Source organism: Nothoprocta perdicaria, unplaced genomic scaffold, assembly GCF_003342845.1.
Source record: "Nothoprocta perdicaria isolate Ctin4 unplaced genomic scaffold, notPer1 scaffold_81, whole genome shotgun sequence".
Classification (NCBI taxonomy): Eukaryota; Metazoa; Chordata; class Aves; order Tinamiformes; family Tinamidae; genus Nothoprocta; species Nothoprocta perdicaria.
The window spans coordinates 2,805,148-2,824,773 of NW_020456099.1; the positions used below are offsets into that span (position 1 = coordinate 2,805,148).

Genomic DNA, 19,626 nt, shown 5'->3' on the forward strand with positions numbered 1-19,626 from the left:
CCCGGCTCCCACACCAACTCGCCCCCTTTAATTGCTCTCGTAAAGCCAGCAGCTTTAAGCTCTGTTTTACAGGCTGAGCTACCCCTGCCACACTCCTCTGTTTCTGCCTTTATTAACGCATTTAATCAGGGTCCCTCCAACCCTCCAGCTGACTTTTCACTCGCCACAATTGTTTCTTTATACTGATTACAATTTCCTGGAAGATGCATGTTTGGTTTTAATAATCCCTTGACTTTTCCCATTAACCATATTGCTTTTTTATTTCCTGCTTCCTTTTTTGATTTGTTTTTATAAACATAAATTTCTTCAGTACCCAGCTGTTTTGTTAAAACAGCCTCCCTGTTTAGAGCTCTGTTAATTCCTCCTCTACATTTTTTTTTAAAGCAACTTTTAGGTGCTCTCGCTTTGCTTCCCCGTCTCCCTCGTTCAGTGACACGGGGCAAGAAGGGCAGTAAAATTAGTACCAGCCTTTTCACATGGGCTGGATCCCGCCAGAGCCAGGACCTCAAATAGCCGCGTGCCCTGTGAAACAGGACACAATTTACAGCACCTTTCGGCAGCCACTTCACACCAGGCCGTGATTCTGCCCGGGCACGTTGCCCAAACAGCCCTGCTTGCACACGGTCATGAACAAGACAACAGGACAACAAAATATCCTGGATTCTTGAGACCCATTACACCTCATAACGCAGAGGGCTCCAAGCCACGGTGGTGACAAAACCCACCCCACGTGTATGAGAGTCACCGTGTTGCCATCCTGTCGTTGCTCTCCTTTCCTTTGGCTTCCCTCCCGACTGGAGAGCAGCATCCCGGCTCTTGGGAGGCACCTTGGTGTGGAAGCCCGGCCCAAGCACTGACCTGATGTGGCTCCGTGTGGCCTTCCTTCCATGTAACCCCTACACTACAGCTTGGCCACGCAAAAGGACACGGGGGACCAGCGCCTCACGCACCTAACACCCTCCTCTTCCTCCTCTGTGCTCTACCAAGAGCTGGCCCGTGCCATAGTAACTAAACAGGAACAAACACTGTCCCTTCTGCTAGGTAAGTGGCACGCAGATACCACCAAATACATCACTGCCTGCCTCCGAAGGGGCTTATGTAACACCAGACTGCAAACCGCAGTTTGCACGTGCAGGTCCTGCAAGCGTCCTTGCAGCCTCTCCAAGGCAGCTTATCTGTTACCTAACAGGACGTGTCAAATGATTTATGGAATCCATGAGAAATGAGAAACCTCTTAGACAATCCAGGCTCTCTCCCAGCAAGTCCGGGATTGTTCCTGGAGAAACACGGCATTGGCAGAAGAGAGATTTATCACCACAGTTTCTTAAATCTCTATCCTACAATTTAGCAAGCTTCCTATGGCGCTCCATGCGGCACCTTCAACAAGTCAAAAGCTAGATGTTTAACAGGAGTTACAAGCAATTCAGAAAGCATACCGTGCTCGTCACCAAGCTGTACAGCGCAGAACTGTTTCCTGTAGCAGTTTATAGAGAGTGATGCGGCGACCCGTGTCTAGATGCCAATCCCTCATCCTACCTGAGTGACAWAAGCCAGTGCACACCGTTCTGGCCTCAGCTGCATTCTTGTTTCATCTTAAGGAACTCCCAGGACAGGGAATCTGTCTGCAGGCCCCAGGACTGCAGAAAGGACCCCTCACCTGCAGGAGTCACAGGAGGGGCTGCTGCCTCCTATTCCTGCTGCCCAGGTAATAATATATGATGAATGAGAATATATTTTCATCTTCAGGAATTAAACAAATAATCCTTGTATTTAGCAAGCTGAAACACGCGGTCGATTTTCAGTGCATTAAATAGTCCCTGGTTACAGGGAGTTTTCTGAGCGCGTGAAASTCCCCGAAACGCTGCAGGGGAGCAAGCTACACTCTGACGAGGCCAGAAACGAGGAGGTATATTAATATTTTGCATCTTGGATGAGGTGATAAGGATAATGAACCCAAGCTGAAGAGCTAAACTCACATTTCAAACTCTCTCAAACTGTGAAACTCGGTCAGACCCATCCCCGTTCAGCAACTGATGGCTAAGGTGCAATTAGTTTTCCTGGTAAAGCACATTTATGAGATGAATATCAAGCATGATCATGACAGATGTCAACACTCTAGTGAGCCGAAATAATTCCAGCTGTACAGTATACACTAGCTCCTCGGGAGGAAGGTACCTAGGGTATCCCTCTGCACTGCAACATAAATAAGGACAAATAACACAAAAGCAGCCACATATTCCCACAAACGGAACACTAAGTCTTTAAATACCTAACTAGAGAACTTCTTTCTGTTCATGCTCCTGATTAATTCCTACTTTTCCAGGCTGCACGCACAATTCAGCTGGGAGCAGAAGCCTTCAACCTGACCTGTGAAATCTGTCTCACGTGCAGAAGGGAAGAAGGGTGGTTGCTGCCATACACATCCAGCCACCTGGAACGCATAAAAGCAGCTTGGGTTTGAAATAGCTACAAAATGCAGTACATCTACAAGACTAATTGCACTGTGCTTTAAAACAGCAGCTTCGACTGGATGACTCATTAGCAGTTTTTGCCCCTTCACCTTTAACAGCAAATTCGTTGCAGGAGCGAGGGGATGCTTGCTTGAAGGAAGAGCTGGTAACACTGATTTTCAGCACTGCAAAGATGGACCGCTCTGGAAACGCTGAAGATGACATGGACATTTATGTTACCATAATATATTTTGATATATGGATATGGAAATCTGAAAATCCTAAATCCTACAGAAAAAAATAAACAGTAAAAGCTTTTACTGTGCTTTGGTAGGTTAAATATATATAATACACACACATTTGTGAAGGGTAGCACATGTAGAACATAAAACACAAACAAACCTTCAAATAAATCTCAAATGAATCCCTGCTAACTTTACCTTAGCAATGCTATTTTCAGTAGATTTTAAAAAAATTCCCTCACAAAACCTGAAATCTTCTTCCATCACATAAAAGAGACTTTTCAGCTGTTATTGCATATTATCCTAGGTATACAAGTGTGAGTTGCAAAAACAGAACATTATCCCGGAATAACAAAAAGAAAGAAAAATACTCCTGCATCAGGGCTGCCACTTACTAATGCAAAAGAGATATTTTTGCCATTATTTAAAGTACAATGCATAGCCATTTTGATACCACAACCCTATTCCCCATACACGTTAGTAACAAAACGGCTCTGCTCTCCCCTAAGTGCTGCTCATTAGCTCGCCACTAACCATGGTGCTCCACATCACCCATTTGAAAGTGCTCCTGAACTACCAAGGCGGGCACCAACTCTGCAGAAACAGCCAAGCCCAGTGAGGAAACAGATTAATTTGAAACCCTTAATTAATGACTGAACATTTATACAGCCAAGATTTATGAGGTACAAGGGAGTACGTCCAAAACACAACACTCCCTCCTGCATGCAAGTTCCCTTTTAATGGTAAACAATCAGCCGGGGGAAAGACAGCACCGAAATTCTCCTGTTCATTTTCTTCCCTCAACTTCTAAGCACTGATAGAAAACAAATTTATTTCATCCTCCTTTTTTTTCCCCCATTTTCCTCATTGTCCCTAAGCATTGTTATTAATAAGCTAGGATTAATAAAGACAAAAAAACTAAAGAAGACAATGGATGTTTATAAATTCAAGAAACCAATCAGTTTCAAAGGATGTTTTTTTGTTGTTTTTTTGAAGCTCATGGGAATGTGAAAAGAGCAAGCAAAAAAAAAGGAAAGGACTGGTAGGTTGATAGAACTTATTTTCTACATATGCTTGTAAGAAACCTTAAACAAGAAAATGAAGGTCATCTATAATGTAGCTATCATGCTACATGAAATAAAATCCTCTCAAAAGCCATTAAAAAAACATTTTTTTCTTTTTTCACTGGACTCTYTTTTTAGCGTTTTTGCAGATTTAGTATCACCAAATGTTACAAATGGAGAATAAGATTTCCATTTTTGTTTAGGGGYGTGGGCACTGCAGCACTTTAAAAGCGAGGCCTGACCTCCTGCTAGGCRGAGCTGCAGCCGCGTGAAGCGCGGGGCAAGGCTGCCAGCTCTCTGTGAACCCCCAAGGCCTTACACTAGAAACGCCAAAATCGAGAAAAGGTTTGTTCCCCCTTGTTCATCCTCAACTACCACATGCCATTTCCAGCCTGCAAAATTTGTTTCTCTAATAAAGGAGCGCGCTCCGGGCCTCCCTGCCCTGGTTTACATAAGAAATAAACAAGCAGAAGTGACCACCGAAATGGCAAGGACCCATAAAGCGGGGTTTTATGGATGATTAAATGACTTGGCTTCCCTGCAGTCCCAGTTCCCAGTCCCAGTTCCCAGTGGCAACGTCTCCGTGGCCTCCCCGGACTCCTCGTTCCAGAAGGGGGATTGGGAGGTGATCAGCGATGGAAGTGGCATGCCTTTATCTATCCACCTATTTATTTTAACCCTTTGGGTCAACGTGACAATGCTGGCAAAGCAAAACAAGGCTAAAGCATGCAAGAAAAAGCAAAAGGCACCGATTGCTGCTCTCCCCCACGATCTCTCAAATGCTTCGTTTTCCTGTGCAATGTAAATAAAGCTTGTTTATGGTTTAGCTGCATCACAAACCTGCTTTGGGTGCTTGTAGTTCAAGTCCGCCAAAACTGTAAATAAGAACCCCTTCCCTAAAGAAAGAACTTAAATATCAAACAAAACCCAAAGCAGCTCTTTTGAAGCAAGCAAAATGCTCTTGTCACCTGAACCTGGAAAGTCAAGAACGCTTTCCTTGGCTTTTGCTGTTTGTTTTTTTTTCCCCATTACAAGTGGTCACCCCAGATCTAACGGCTCCCTTCCATGCACACAGTGCCTTGAACAAGCTAGAGAAGACCTGAAAGTTTGTTTCAAGTCATTATTCAAAGGCACAAAACAAAGTTTAGGCTGAGAAATAAGTGATAGTGTGAAACAGATTAAGTAAAAAGCAAAACGGTCCCCRGAATTGCTTCTGACATAACTAATAACTTGTTGCAGAGTTATTACTGTCCTGTTTCCATCTGCTAGTAACCACTTAATCCTTTTGCCAGGGGCAATCTAAAGGGTGGTGTATTTCCACGTGTATTTTAGGGGAGCAGTAAAAGATAACTCGGAAATAACAACTTCCAACTTTTTACACACCAAAATCCAAGCTGCAGTTGTGCACCCAGGCCCAGCCTTCAAGCAGTGCTAAGGTTATTTGGCAGCTCCTGCTCTAGGCAATGGTTTGAATGGTAAGATCAAAGTTTCGAGCACATCTTTGTTGGGATCCAAATACAAAACTCGGAATCAGCCACAGAGAGCTCCCCTTAAATATCTTCTCTAATAGGGGCACAACCTCCTTTCTCATGARAGAGAGAGAAGAGCAGATATATCAATTTTTTTTTCTTTTTCCTCCCGAAAATAGACATAGAAAAATGAAGTTATACACGGTGGAAAGCCCTTTGGAGGGCCCAGACAGCATTTCCAAACTCAAATAATGCTTAGGTAGATTAATAAGCTCTTATTCCGGGGCTCTACTGTTCCTCTGCTGTTCATTAACATTTCTTCCACCTTGACAGCAATTGAACTGGCAGGATACCAGGAATACAAGTAGGTCAGCACAAGGTGTTCCTCTGTATGGTTTCATCTGGTATAAACATCCTATCTGAGTTAGCCTTCAGGTACTACATTTAAACATACCCACTGCCAACTCAGATAATAATCAGAACTATTTTGGATATTCTTGTCCAAGTGCTACCCTTATTTTTTGGAGGGCTGATTCTGCTGGGGATGGAAAGGAAGATTTATTGCAGAAGCAGGGAGCCCTCTGCAGCTCTCGTGGCTGAGCTGGTGCAAACATTTCTCGTGCCACAACCGCAAGAAACCAGCTGAAACCCTCACTAAATCCAAGAGGATTCATCAAGAAAGCTACGTTGAACACYGCAGGCTCATAGTCAGAGGCTGCGTACTATTTAAAGAAAGCACAACAGGAAAATGAGTCTGCTGTCATCTCAGGGACGTGAGAAATGGCAATGGAGATGTAAGAATACTTATTTTTTCCTCTGTTTGTGCAAAAACTGCAGAAAAATCAGCAGTCTCCTGGAAAATGAAATAAAACTTTGGACGAATCCTTTGCTAATGCAGTGAGTCCTATGGGCATTTACCACAATTTGTATACGTTGAGGATTTGGCCCTGACGTTCAATACCTCTAGAACTGAGGTTCCTCCTCTAGAATTGAGTCAAACTCAAATCTGAAGGCTCCCTTCTACCTACATTCTCCACCACGTGCACTAACTTACAGGACCAAGAGTCAACCCTACAGGTTTAAATGAGAAAACACAGACTAGTACAGTAAAAATGTCTTTTCCTTCTATTTCTTTTTTTTTTTTCTTTAGCATAAAAGCAAACGCTACGACTCTGCACTGACACAAGCATTTAGAGTACATAACTAAAATTATTCAAACGGCAGAAATTTATCAATATTTTGAGCTCCTTGCTATCTGTTCTCCTTCCTGATCACTGTAAGAGTGGTTTGTGCTCCGAATACCCACATTTGTGATCGTCTCTGCAGGGAACGTGGGAGATACGAGACACTGAAGAACAGTCCCTGCTGCCTGATGAAAAAGGAAGCATGAATTACATTAAAAGTTGCTAGAAATAACTCAGGGGCAAGAAATAAAACTAGAACCAAACAATAGCGCTAGCCCAAAGACACTTCTTTTTCCCCCCCCCTCCAGGAATGAATTCCCATCTGCTTTTAAGGAGCGCCACGTTCTCCCGCTGCGGAGCACCCCGGCCAGAGGCGGCACACGGAGGCAGCCGAGCCGGGGCAGAGGGCAGGGCCACGTGAGGCCGAGCGTTAATGAGGACRCAGGGGACAGAAGGGAAATATATACTGAAATTACCCCTAAAGGTTCCTTCCCCCTAAATGATTCAGCAGATGAGTTCTTAGGCATGTAAAGAATCRAGATTTTCAGGTCTTTGGGCTGCACGGAGGATGAAATTCTCCCATGTGAGACGCACACTCGGTGCCATCCATACCTAACCAGGCTCAGAGTTTGCTCATATTCCCCCTGGTGATAACTTCAGGGCCCTCTAAGGATCACTATTCTTCAAGCTAAATTATTTAGCAAGCAGCCTCGCCTGCATCCTCCTGAGCTGTTAATGGCCCTGACCTTTTCAGTCAGACACATTGAGTCTCCTCTGCTTGATTAACCTATTAGCAAGGCATTATCTTATTGAGGGCTGAAATGTTCTTCCCCAGAGGAGGAAGCTGGGCCTAATTCTCAGTGCAAATACTCCTCTGTCTACCTCCCTATGTTTCGCATAAACGTGCTAATTGTCAACCATGTTTTACATAATCACACACGCAGGATTAAACCCTACAGCTATTTACTGGGTCTTGGCCGAGACAAGACATGATGAAAATCAGTCYGCTTGGGACAGTTAACCCCCGAGCTTCCCTCTGTGGGATGCTGGGATGGAACCAGATCTAACAGAAGGCTCTGCAAAGGAAAAGGGGGGCAGTAGCTTGAGACAGGGTCACTCCTGTGGGTCAGCCCCRTGCTGGCGAGCCAGCTCCCGGGCACGCATGGCCCTCCTGTGCAGGCTCTCCAAGCACATCCCGCACGTACGAGGCTCTTGCGAGACCAGCAGCAGGCAAAAATCCCATGGGAAGCCCTGTGTAGTCAGTTATTTCCTGTCAAGTGATTCATCTCCTTTATCCCCAGCACTGACATTCGGAAAACATTCTGAATGCCAGGTATTTCCTCACCTTCCAGCCACCTGTGCCAAACACACATCCTCCGCGCTGATAAACGTGTCTAGGAAGGTGGTGATCCCAGCCCAGCCACGCTGGATGGAGGCCGCGTCTCCTTTCTTCACCCACCCACACAAGAACGCTCGCCTCTCAATGAGTGATATAAATCAACAGATCCTCTGCGTCGTTCCAAGAGAAACTGCAGGAGGTCAACTGAGGGGACTGGTGCCTTCATCCCGCCACGTCTCCGTTCAATGGACCTCCTCGGTTCGGAACCCTACGGCACCGCGATGCCGTAGCCTGTGGAGCTAAGGAGAACTTGGCTTCAGGCAGCAGGGCTGTCCGCAAGAGTGGGGCCAGGCATTCTGGCCATAGGCGTGTTAACGCTCGTCTGCAAAGCACAGTTTCAAATCACACATTTCTGATCAGATAGAAACGTTTTCTTGTGGTATCTTTCAAGCTCAGAAGTCGAGTGCCTGGTCCTGAGACAGGAGGTGCTGAGCACCTTTAGCAGCTGTTGCCTTCAGTGGGAGTAAACAAGAGAGCACAAACATTTTGGCCTGTAAAAATGTAAAGCCCAAGATTCCACCAGGATGTAGTTTCCACAGTCTATTGTTTTTCCCCCCTCACACCTTTCCCAGTTTGCTACCCTTGGTTTCTTGTCACCTTCCTTCCTCAAAATTTGGGTCTGCAGATTGGAACCTCTGCCTCGTTAAGCAAATACCCTTGTCCTTAAGTCTGGAAGATCTTTTCCTCCATGGAAAAATAGATATAGAAAAGGCAAGACAATCCTAATCCTAATCCAAATCCTAATTTGTCTGATATCCCCTTTTTAATACCCCAACTCTCTCTTCTTTACTGATGCTCCTTCATGAAGAGAGACTCATTTTCCCCGATCACTTAAAACACTATTTACCATCCATGGTATCTCTATGCTGGGACACATCCTCACTTCTTTTGAAGTTGGTGACTTCCTCTGTGAGGAAGAGCTGCTTTTTAAAAAACAAAGTTTAAAGTTGAAATACATCAGTATCTGATAAACAAGAACACACAATTTTAGAATAAATATTTTAAGTGTCAAAGGCTCTAGTTGATTAGAATATGCTGCTGCAAAGATACTTTTTTGGCATCAAATACGCTCTTACTTGAGCCAGAACAAAACTTCATTGGCTTCTTTTTTTTTTCCTTGCATTCTCTGTGTTCCCGTTGAGAGTTATTGCAAAGTGAGAAAGATATTTTTACATTAACCCTTCTACTTCAACTAAGAACCAATGAAAGATTTAGAGGTTCCTGGGTTCCTGCTTTACTGTTGTTTCCTGTAAGCATGGAAACTGATAACACTATAGAAATAATGCCAGCCTTTGCTTTACCACAACCCACCTTCCACCAACAAAAAAATAGTCTTTTCCATTATTTGCTTTCATAAGCACACCTGGAAAGAATATTACTGTCAAATATTTATTTTTTTTCTTTTTTTCTTGCTTTTAATCACCTCTCAAAACAACGCAACACTTGATTTCAGATTCTAACTGTACTGTCTTCTGACCTGAAACAAAAACACAATGCGACCCAGACAATAAAGACGATCTCTTTGTACGTTTTYTTTGTTTGTTTGTTTTTAATCTTATTTATCACCCAGTTTTGGAACAAAGTACTTCTAACAGTGGGGAAATAAAACCTTTGTTCCTTGATCGTTCCTTTTCTAAGAGAAAATTCCAAAGATTAAAAGCAATTTGAAGTAATTTCCCTCCGTTTAATTTGTAAAGAAAAATACTACAATCTTCTTTATTTGTGTCACACAAGTTTGCCAAGGACATCAGCCATCACGTTTATAAAGGTACGCATCCTTCTTCATCCAGGCCAACCCTATAACTCCCTAAGAAAAGGTATGACCAGAGACTGGCCAGTCTCTGAGCGAAGACATCCCACCTGTATAAGGGCATTTAAAAAAAAAAAAACTACCAGTGTTATAAATTGATTATTTAATTGTAATATCCAGGGGGTCTCCCTGGGAGCGCAAATGCTCRCACGGCAGCCCCGGAGCCAGAGACGCCATTCCAGAGGGAAGGAGGGAGCGCGCCGCGGTGCTGCTCCCTGGCTCCCAGGCCTGCTTCCCAGCTCAGGAACCTCCACCGGCACCTCCTGCTTTGCTGGTTTGAAGCTACCCAGGTACCTCTGCAGAGCAGAGGCACCAAGATACCGGTGAGCAGTTGGGAAGAGCCTGGAAATAAGGACCAGACTCAGACCCAATCATTTCTAGCGGGCTTGACTTAGACTATTTGTATAATATCAGCTAAGGGTGCGACACTGCTCCCCTTCCGCATGGGAATTTTGTTTTGTTTTACATTTAGCAAATGAGAGGGCAGTTCCATCTCGCTCTCATGAACRATCTCCACCTCTCACATGCAACAGTGGGAAGCAAACAGCCCATCTGCTATCTTGACACATCTTTAAGGTATTCATTACATTAACCATCCGTACAGCAGGCAAACTGAGATAGCTGGTCATAWGCGACGACAGGCAAAAATATAGGAATATCTGATCTGAAAACATGCCAAGCTGGAAGCCAGATGCACTCTGAGCTACCCACTCTACTTACTGTTTATGCAGCTCATTTTAGGATGATTCAACACGGCTCGACATGAAACTCACTATTTATACAGCATCTTGTAGTCACAAACCCAAGTATTTTCCATTTCTTCTCCTAAACAAAAGGCATAACAGGGGAATRGGAACTTGCCATTCATCAGCGGAAACTATTTGTAAAGCTGGGAAACTGGAGCCTCTAGGAAGAAAAGGCGTTAATGAAACTGGCCACTGCGTGTGCCAACTGTCAAGGCTCTTTATAAATTCTTTCAGCAAACACTGACTGCRACTCCTTCTGGTTTTGCTCTTTATCTCCCAATTATTGCAATTCTCTGAATGCTTCAAAGGAAAGGTAAGGTACTAATGGATTCTGATATATGTCATATGAGAAACAGGCAGGTTTTTTCCCTTTGCACCTAGTCTGAGGCTGCACACAACGACCCATCAACTTATTTTTGGTCTGTACAGAACCAGCATGAAGACATTTGCTACTCATCATCAGCTCRGCACAGGAATTCACCACTGGAGCCTCAGCTGACCCACATCCAAAGAAAAGCCCCATGTGCTTGGAATTTCTAAAATACAGTTGTTGCCTGGAAAGAAGATAGTTTCCATATACAAGAGAGGATCGGTTTTATGTTTTTGAAGGCTCATAACTTGGCCAGAGCTGATACGTTCTCCCAGGACACTACAAGTCCTATCACTGACACCCAGGTGAAAACACAGTACTATTTTGGCTCATTTCTCCAAGGCGAGAGGAGCAGCAGAGCTGCAGGAGTTTCCCATACCAATATCTAAGCCTGCAATAAGTTAATTATTGTCTTTTTTTCATTATGAGATCCCATTTTCTGTGGCAAAGAAATGCCCTTCCCACAACAGCTTCGCACACCACACAGCCCTCTCGCTCAGCTTCCCCAAGCACAGCTCGGCTGCGGTGGATTTCTCTTTGGTCTCGGATCCAGCCCCTACCTATTTCCCTTGATCTGCCCCGGGGGCTGCTCCAGAGAGGGCTGCTGCACGTGGCAAGGGCTGTCCCCACTCCCGGGGCACTCCYGGGGTGTCCGCAGCACCCGCAGCAGTGCCCTCACCAGCCACACGTAACACCTATTTAATGGCTAAAGCACCGCTTCCAAAACACACCAACGCTTATGGAATAGCTAGCTAAACGAACAGAATTCCTGCCTGGAAGTCGCTCAGCACATCCAGCAACAGGCCAGTAGAGGAGGGCCGCTCACGGTCACACTAAGACTGCCACTATTCCAGAGCTGCCTTGTTTTGGGGCCAAGCCAGCTTATCTCCCTGCCCTGGTGAACAGCACACTGAGAGATGGAGGAGCTGTGGCGAGCACGTTATGTTCTCCGCTCCAYAGAGTGGAATGGGAGACTGTGTGGTTAAAGGGTGACTGTGTATCAAAGACGGGACAGTAACATATACACTAAGACTGGCTACAGCAAGGTGGAAACCTCAGTTCGGTGATTTTGTACCTTCAAAATCTCTAAGCGACAATCTTAATACCACTCCTTAAATATATGAAGCCATATAACTATCTTATACTAATCCAAACAAGGCAAGAATGAAACATTTTGTGGGGACACTGACATGAATAAATATGCAGGACACGTCAACGCTTATTACAACCACCAGGCAGCATCACCTGAAAAAGCTTTTCCCTACATGCAGGGCAGGGCATAACTGACGTCCGCAGGCAGAAGCTGACTTGCTARCAGTGCTGAGCTGTAATAACAGCAGCTGTTGTGAGCTCTTGGTCACGTGGAGCAGAAAGGAGGCCTCGAGGGAACCAGTGATTCCCTGGCAGATTCCCTTAGCCCGTGAATCGCTCCTCTCCTCCCTGCAGCCGGGGCTCTGAGCCACAGCCCCTAACGCAAAAGCTCCCCACAGCTGTGGGGAGGTCACGGTGAACTGCTCGGACAGTCTGTGTCCTCCCCAGCTTGTCTCCCACCTCCCTCCACTCCTCTGGGCATCCTTAAGGAAGCCACCTGGGATCTTACTCACGATCGCCCTGGAAGAGGCCTTTTCCCTGGTAACAGCACTCATCTCCACGGGGGGAAAAACGCCCTCAGACTGCATTGTTTTCTGAGGAGAAACACAGAAGTCATTGTCTATTTTCTCAACGTTTCCTTCATAGTTTCCCCACCCTTCACTTGGAGAAGCCTAAAGGGATGGAACTCAAAATGAATTTTCAAGATGCCAATTGGTGCGTTGAGTTCATGGCCAGTACCATTAATATAACGTTTTACCTCTGCTCCAGAATACTTCTGCGTGTGCCCAACAAGCTCTGCTAAACACACTTCCTCGCTGACCGGCATGGACCGAAAATGAAGCCTGAAGATCTCCGCGCGGGTGGCCTCGTCGGGCAGAGGCACGTAGATAATCCTGTCTATTCTCCCTGGTCTCAGCAAGGCCTGCAAAGCAAACAGCATGGAGAAGGTTGTAACAAATGAAACACGGCATCAGCGAGCTAAGAACCAGAACTCAAGAAAAAAAAGGCCAAAAACCACGTACAACAATTTCAGCAAAACCAAGAAACTCCGCAAGAACAACTCAGCTATTGGCTAAGCGGAGTTCTTCTCCGAGTTCAAATGGATCAGTCACTGGAGAGACAATAATGCTATTCAACTTATGAAATACCAGATTATGGAAAAAAGACATCATACAGAAACTACAATCATCTTCCTAAAATAATAGTTTTAGGCTTGTTATAAGGTGTGCTGGAATGTTAAAACTTGGCAAAGGGACAGGTGGCAATGGACATATCCCAAGTTCAGATCTTCAATTAAGACAAAAAAAAAAGTTGTTTTTCTAAGCAAAGCTTACATTTGATATTCCTTTGTTTTATCTCAAATTCATTAGAGCTGTGTAAACTTATAGAAACAAAAAAGGATTACTCTCATAGTTTTTTAACACAYAATAAGGGAATGATAGACAGAGGCAAGTTAAAAAAAATAGACTTACAAAAGCACGATAGCTTTACACATTTTAGCATTAGCTTTGAACTGTTAGAAATCCCCTATTTTTTTCCTTCTCCTGTGCCACAAAACAAATGAAAAAATCAGCAAGAAAAAAAACAGTTACAAGTGAAGAATTCCACTTTGCCAAGTTTGATACACCTATATCGGCCCTTGCTTTTTGCATTTTGGTTTTACGGGGCTAAGTAAGATTACGTGTGCTTTTACAGCATCCAAAAACAGAGCAATAGCAAGAGAAGTAAATGTGCCAAATTAATTAGAAGTCAGCACCTCAGTGAGAAAAAAAAAAGGTCCCATTTATAATGTAAAGATAATAAAATCAGAATTCCCTTAAAGACAAGCATCCTACTTATTCTTTCCAAGATGAAACTACTACAGAGACCCCTCCAGTCTGCCAAATGTCCGAGCTGAACGAGGGGCCRAACTGGAGCCGCCCATCGAGGGCTCATGTGTAAAACCCTTTGAGCTTTGCCTCAGTAAGGATTTATTACCCCAGCGGGCCGGGGTTCGGAGCACGGGGCCCGGGAGCGGGAACGAGGCACCTGCTCGCTCCGAGTGGTGAAAGGGAGGCCACGGGGAGAGCAGGGAGTCAGCAGCTCCTCGGAAGGGGAGAGCCGACTCCCATGAACAGCGACAGCAACATAACAAGGGCCACGGCCCCAAACCGCAGCCGGGAGGTTCAGGCTGGACATGAGGAGGAATCGCTTCCGTGGAAGAGCGGCCCTGGGGCAGGTCAGGGGCAGAGCCTCAGGCACGGAGGTTTTAGGGACTCGGCCGGACTCAGCCAAGCCCTTCCCAATCCCGTGCTGGAGAGCTGCAAGGCCCCTGGAAAGGCCTTCCAACCAGCACTGCTATGGCTTCTGCACCGGGTCACAAAGTAAACGCTATCTGTATTTAAAATATTTATATATGATACAAAGAAGAAGCTGAGCTTGTAAATTCAAGAGGTGGCAGGAAGCTCACTTCCATATTTTTCTAAAAATTCCCACCAGTTTTGAAAGCCTCCTACCTTGAAAAAAACCCTAAAAACCCTCCTAAGCCTTCCCTGCTTGACATTTGAGGAAAAAAATGTGCACAGCGAATGTACATAAATAGAATCTAAACTATTTTTTTAAAAAACTGAACAATATTTGTAAGATTCAGCATGTAACCTAAATTGTTTTTATGTTATGGTTCTCCCTTGGGCAGAGCAGTTTGAGTTCCAGATGACTCGAGATACTGCATGGCTGTCCTGGGCTGTCAGCCAATAAGTCTTTTCCCAGCCTGATCATGTCAGTGAAAGTCACGCTGAAAAAATAGTAGGAAAGAGCTTTCCTTCCTGCACAGCATTGATCAAGTTAACACCCTTCCTAGGGTTTCTTTAAAAAGACTGTTGTGGTGCTTCAGAGTGGAAAAATGTATCCTGAATATTAAGAGATGTCTTGTTATTTTTGAAACAGGACATGAAGGGGCTCAGCGCGCGGCCCGGCAGCGGGCTCCGTGAGCGCTGCAAGGCTGGGGYGGACCAGGGGTCCGTGGGCAGCCCGGGACCCCGGCCCCGGCCAGGGCTGCGTGCCCACCAAGGAGCATCAGCAGCCAGCCCCGGACTATCTCCTCAGCAGACTCCTCCGCTCCTGGGATGGTCTATGTGCACCCAGGAACTCAGCCCACCGGCGATAACCAGGCTGCAGTTCAGCGCCTAAATCATGCGTAGATCAGGATGTTGCCCCTTTTTTTTGCCAAAACACTTGAAAGAGAAATTTGCATGCTTCAAGACGAGGCTTGGAGGGAGAGGAATTATACTGCAATTGCATCCTACCTGCTCTTAAGGAAATGCCCATAGCTAAGTCTATTACTTAGCAGAAACACGAAATGTTCACATGACACACAGTGGTGTTCCTCTTCTAAGCTGAGGCAGGTTTAATCAGGAAGCCGAGATAATTAGAACATTTTCTAGAGACAGTTCAGCTTAATGCTAATGAATGACCACGGTTGTTGTKTAAGTGGGACAGGAAAAGAGTTTGATTAAAAGGAGATCCCAATCAGCTGGGATCAAGTGCTTCGCTATATTAAATAGGTCTTYGAATGCAAAGATGAAGTCGTTCAGCACAATGCAGCACCCACTCATACAAAGTACAATTACAGATGTAAAAAAGTGARCATATTCTTTTTTCCCCTCAAACAGTTACTTAAAAATGTATTTCCTCCAGTTCGCTCCGAATGCTTTGTGTTTTATATATTGTGTTAGCTGGAGGCCTGGGTTTAAAACACACTATCATTACTTTTTGCCACAATCAGGCCTAGGGACCCTATCCAAGACTGCCAGATGTGCTGGGAACCGTACAAGAAAAGCACAAGTCCGTCTCTGTAACACTAGCTGCTTAAATAGACACAGACAAAAAGGAGAGGAGAGAAAATACTCAGTAACCTCGTTGGGGAGAGGAATCACATTCCTTCCTGCCTCCAGAGCAGACAGAGCTTTAAAAGAGGGCATTCTCCAGCACCGGGAGCRGCTCCCCGGCAGCCGTGGTGAGCACAGGCGCAGGCCAGCGGCTCTGCCGGCGCTGCCCGGCTGCATCCCTGAGGAATTAAGGGCAGAGGGAGACGGTAGGAAGGGGCCGTCTTGCCCGGCTCTATCCTGCTGGAGGGTCAGGGCCCTGGCTGCACCTCGGAGGCCCCGGGCAGGCCCGCGTGCAACGGGAGCGTGTTGGAGAGCCCGGGTCGCTCCCGCTGCGGCGCCTCGCGCTGCACGGCCCTCGGTCCCCCCGGCCACGAACCCACCTCTGCCTTCGGGGACACTAACACAGCGGTCCCAACTGCCCCGTGCGGAGGCGGCCGAGACAGCRATAGGGAACAAGGCGCCCTCCCTGACACACTCGTGCTCTGGCTGCCGGGGGTTTTCTGGAGGGGAACGAGCTCTTTCCGCATGGATTAGGGAAGTCTGTTGTGGCAAGGACGCGGACACCTGCAGTGCTGGTGTCAGCTTTAACACCAAGGCCCAGTCCCAATTATTCCTGTTGCTGGAAGGAGTGTTGAGCTTGATGGATGTTGGCAGCCGGTTTTTCCTCCATGCTACTCATTTGCAGATGCAGGAGCTATTTGTCTTCTCAGTGGGGCGATGCACGCTGCAAGCTTTYCCCCGGCAGGGTTTCGGAGGCGGCTGCTCCGTGGCCTCACAGGCCGTTCCAGGAGATGGAGCTTCAGTCCTGCACTTGGCTCCCTGGAAATYGGACGGGGAGCGACAAACCTACCGGGATTTCTCCCGGGCAAGAGCCTCTCCCCGCAGGGCACAGCTGCCTTTGGGATCCCGCGCGTGCCGAAGCAGCGGGAGGGGAAGGCGCCTGGCGCTGACCCTCGCTGCCGAGCTGCAAGAGGAGAAGTTCAGGAGAATCCCAGAGCAGCGGGAGGAGCGAGCGGGGCTGTGCAGGGAAGCAGCACGTGGGGGCGGGTGAAGAGGTGAAGTGGGGCTGCAGGTTGAGGCAGATAGGAGCTGCTGGGAGCACAAAACGAACCGCTCGCGGCTGGGCGATGCGAAACCGATTGAGGCGAGCAGCGCGCAGAAGGGGGGAAGTCGACAGGGCCAAAAGTAACTGATGCGTGTGCAGAGCTGCATAATTCACTGATGGGGAGATGTGAGGGCTGCATTATTGATGTGGGCCAGGAACGGCACTGAATTAAGTAAGTGGGGTTTTGGTAGAAACCAGAACGCTTCACAGCATTAAGCAATTCTTCTGCAAGTGTATGCAATTTTTTTGTTGTTAGCACGGCAGTTCTGAAGGGGGTCCGGGCGCAGAGGGTGCTAGTGGCAAGCGTGAACGGCGTTCCTCCGGGGAGCAGCAGCGCTCAGGGAGCGAGACAGCCACCGAGCAATACCCAGCACCATCAACAGCAACACCACAGCTTAGTCAAGAGGAAACTGCTCCCCTTTCAACAAGAAAGGGTTCAATTCTTTAGGAATTAAAATGGAGTATTACTACAAAACATATCATCGGAAAAGACAGCCAATACAAAAAAAATGTGAACCTTCTGTGCAATTATCAAGATAATTATTTCAGGAAAGAAACCTTAAATATGTAAAACCAGAAAAAATATTTGTGGTTCCTGTTAAGAAGGGACTAGAATTAACCTTAGGGCTTTGCTAATTTTCTTCTCTTTTTCTCTTYAGTCAGCTTTTTCCCAAGGACTCTCAGCCATTTCCAGAACTGCACTGTCAGACCCTGCGGAATCGTAACCGCGCTGCTYGAAGCACCTGCAGCCCATGGGCTTTCTGAGGGACTGGAAAAATAACTTGCATTCTGACAGGCCCCTCAACCGTATCTGCACTCGTGAAAGGCTCTTAAAACAACCCCTACCTAAACAGACAGTGCAAGAAGGTAGCCAGGCATCGGGAAAAAAAAAAAAAATACACAATTCCAAAAACATACTAACCTTTGACAAAATTTTCATTAGCAAAATGTACCCTGTACAGCAAAACAAAATCTGCATAGCAAACTGTGCAGAGAGCAAGGAGGTTCAGCAGGTAGCCGAGATTAACCTGGAGAATCAGCATTGCTGAGTGTTCTCTGCTGCAATGGCTCTCCACAGGTTGAAACAGATTTTTATACTAACATTAAGACATTTCCTTTCAAGTAAATACTCTTTTTTTATAGAGAGAACCTAAAAAAAGAAATGCAACCAAAAGGAGTTTAGTCCTGCCTTTGGAGTCCACTGGGATTAGACCACAGATGAAAATGAGAGAACTGGAAATAACAGAACAATCTGTTTCCTTTGCAACTAAATTCTTCTACCTTAAATTAACAATAGCTATTTATTAACCCAGTTGTGGTCCCTACTCACATAAACTCCTGGAGATAAGAGGTACTTTCTGTCTTGCATCTAATTTGGTAAGGCACATTTCTTGACTGCCGTCCGCAGAGTACTTATCATATGCAAAGCATTTAAACCTAAGTCATATTCTTGTTTGTGAGACCTTTCCTTGCCCCACGTCAGCACAGAGGTACTGCGAGCGAGGAGAGCGTTAGGGTAAGAGATGGGGCTGGGAATTTTTGTGCCATGGTGAAAGGCCATAGCCAGGGAGGGGAGATGTATCACTCATCAGCACCTGGAAACTGCAGCCCAAAGGACAGTTCTATGTTTTCTACAAGCTCTTTGTTCCTCCCTCCAGGTGTGGCTAGTGCTGTGCCCGGATGCAGCGCCGAGCACACGCTTGCTTGCTGCCACAAGGTTGGAGTCGTGTGAGTACAGGCTCTTGAGCCAAGGGACACCGCTCCYGGTCTTGCCAGGAGCCCCCTCCCCTGCACTCTTCCTCCGTCCCACCTTCTTCCTCTCTGTGCCAACGTCTGTCACCACCCTTGGCACATGCCAACACCTCTAACCAGTTCCCCTCTCCGGTGACTTGTTTGTTGATTGCCACCCTTGTACTTCTCCCAAGGCTGGTGCAGGTTGTTCTCTGTTCTCGTTACACAACATCTACGGTCGCTCTCASGGTGGAGCACTTTGCTTCTTTAGTCTCCATAATTCCTACAACTTTAAGAGCTGCATTCGCAAACAGAATTCTGTTAGATATTATTGGAAACAAGCTCCTCCAAAACAGCAYGCACCTCTGTTATCAGCCCCTACACAAACACATTCCCTTCCACGCGGATTTCTCAAAATCACATCTCTTTTGTCACACCGGTCTTGCTCAAGACCTGGAGCGTTGTGCAAGTTGACAAGAAAAGACACGACAGGTTTGTCAGCGGGAAGGTGTGCGGGAAGATCATGCGCTACCAAGCGGCAGCATCGCCGAGGATCCGCCAGCGCAGCATCCACGCTCCACTTGGGCATCAGCCACAGGTAAGAATTAAAGGCAGAGAAGAAATACACAGCTTGACGTGTGGACAACAGGAAACCAGCTTCAACGGGGAATCTGTTTGTATTACCGGAGTCAAGACCAAGAGGAAACGATAGGGAGAGCTGACCATATGAAAAGTCAGAATGCAACTTGCCCTTCACAGTCAACCAGAGAAATGCCCAAACTCGAGTAGGATTCACCTGCTGATTTTTCTTACCCTCCAGGTGTAAAATCACTATTTAATCCTTTTGTACTTCAACCACTGACTTGTACCGAATTCCAGATTGTCTCAGCAACAGGGAGAAACTTTTCCATATAATCCACTGTATCTTCTGAAATTACTCTCTCGCTGGCCACCAGCACGAACACTTTCAGCTACCATTACAGATCAGCCCCTTAATTCATGACACCAAAACCAAGTTGTTCCAGGTAGCAGAAAAACCCCAYGCTCATCTTTTTGTACAAAACAGAACTCTGAGAGCTGGCGTGAGCCAGCCCTGCA

The 19,626-nt window shown here is 46.3% G+C and overlaps 1 protein-coding gene across 1 annotated transcript in view; it reads right to left on the reverse strand.

Moving 5' to 3' along the window:
• SPATA5 (spermatogenesis associated 5) overlaps positions 1 to 19,626 on the reverse strand; it is a 154,500-nt gene that overhangs the window by 17,196 nt on the left and 117,678 nt on the right. Inside the window, exon 11 of the mRNA XM_026051973.1 lies at positions 12,584 to 12,748. Coding sequence (XP_025907758.1) covers positions 12,584 to 12,748 — 165 coding nt within the window. The remainder of the gene's footprint in view (positions 1 to 12,583; positions 12,749 to 19,626) is intronic.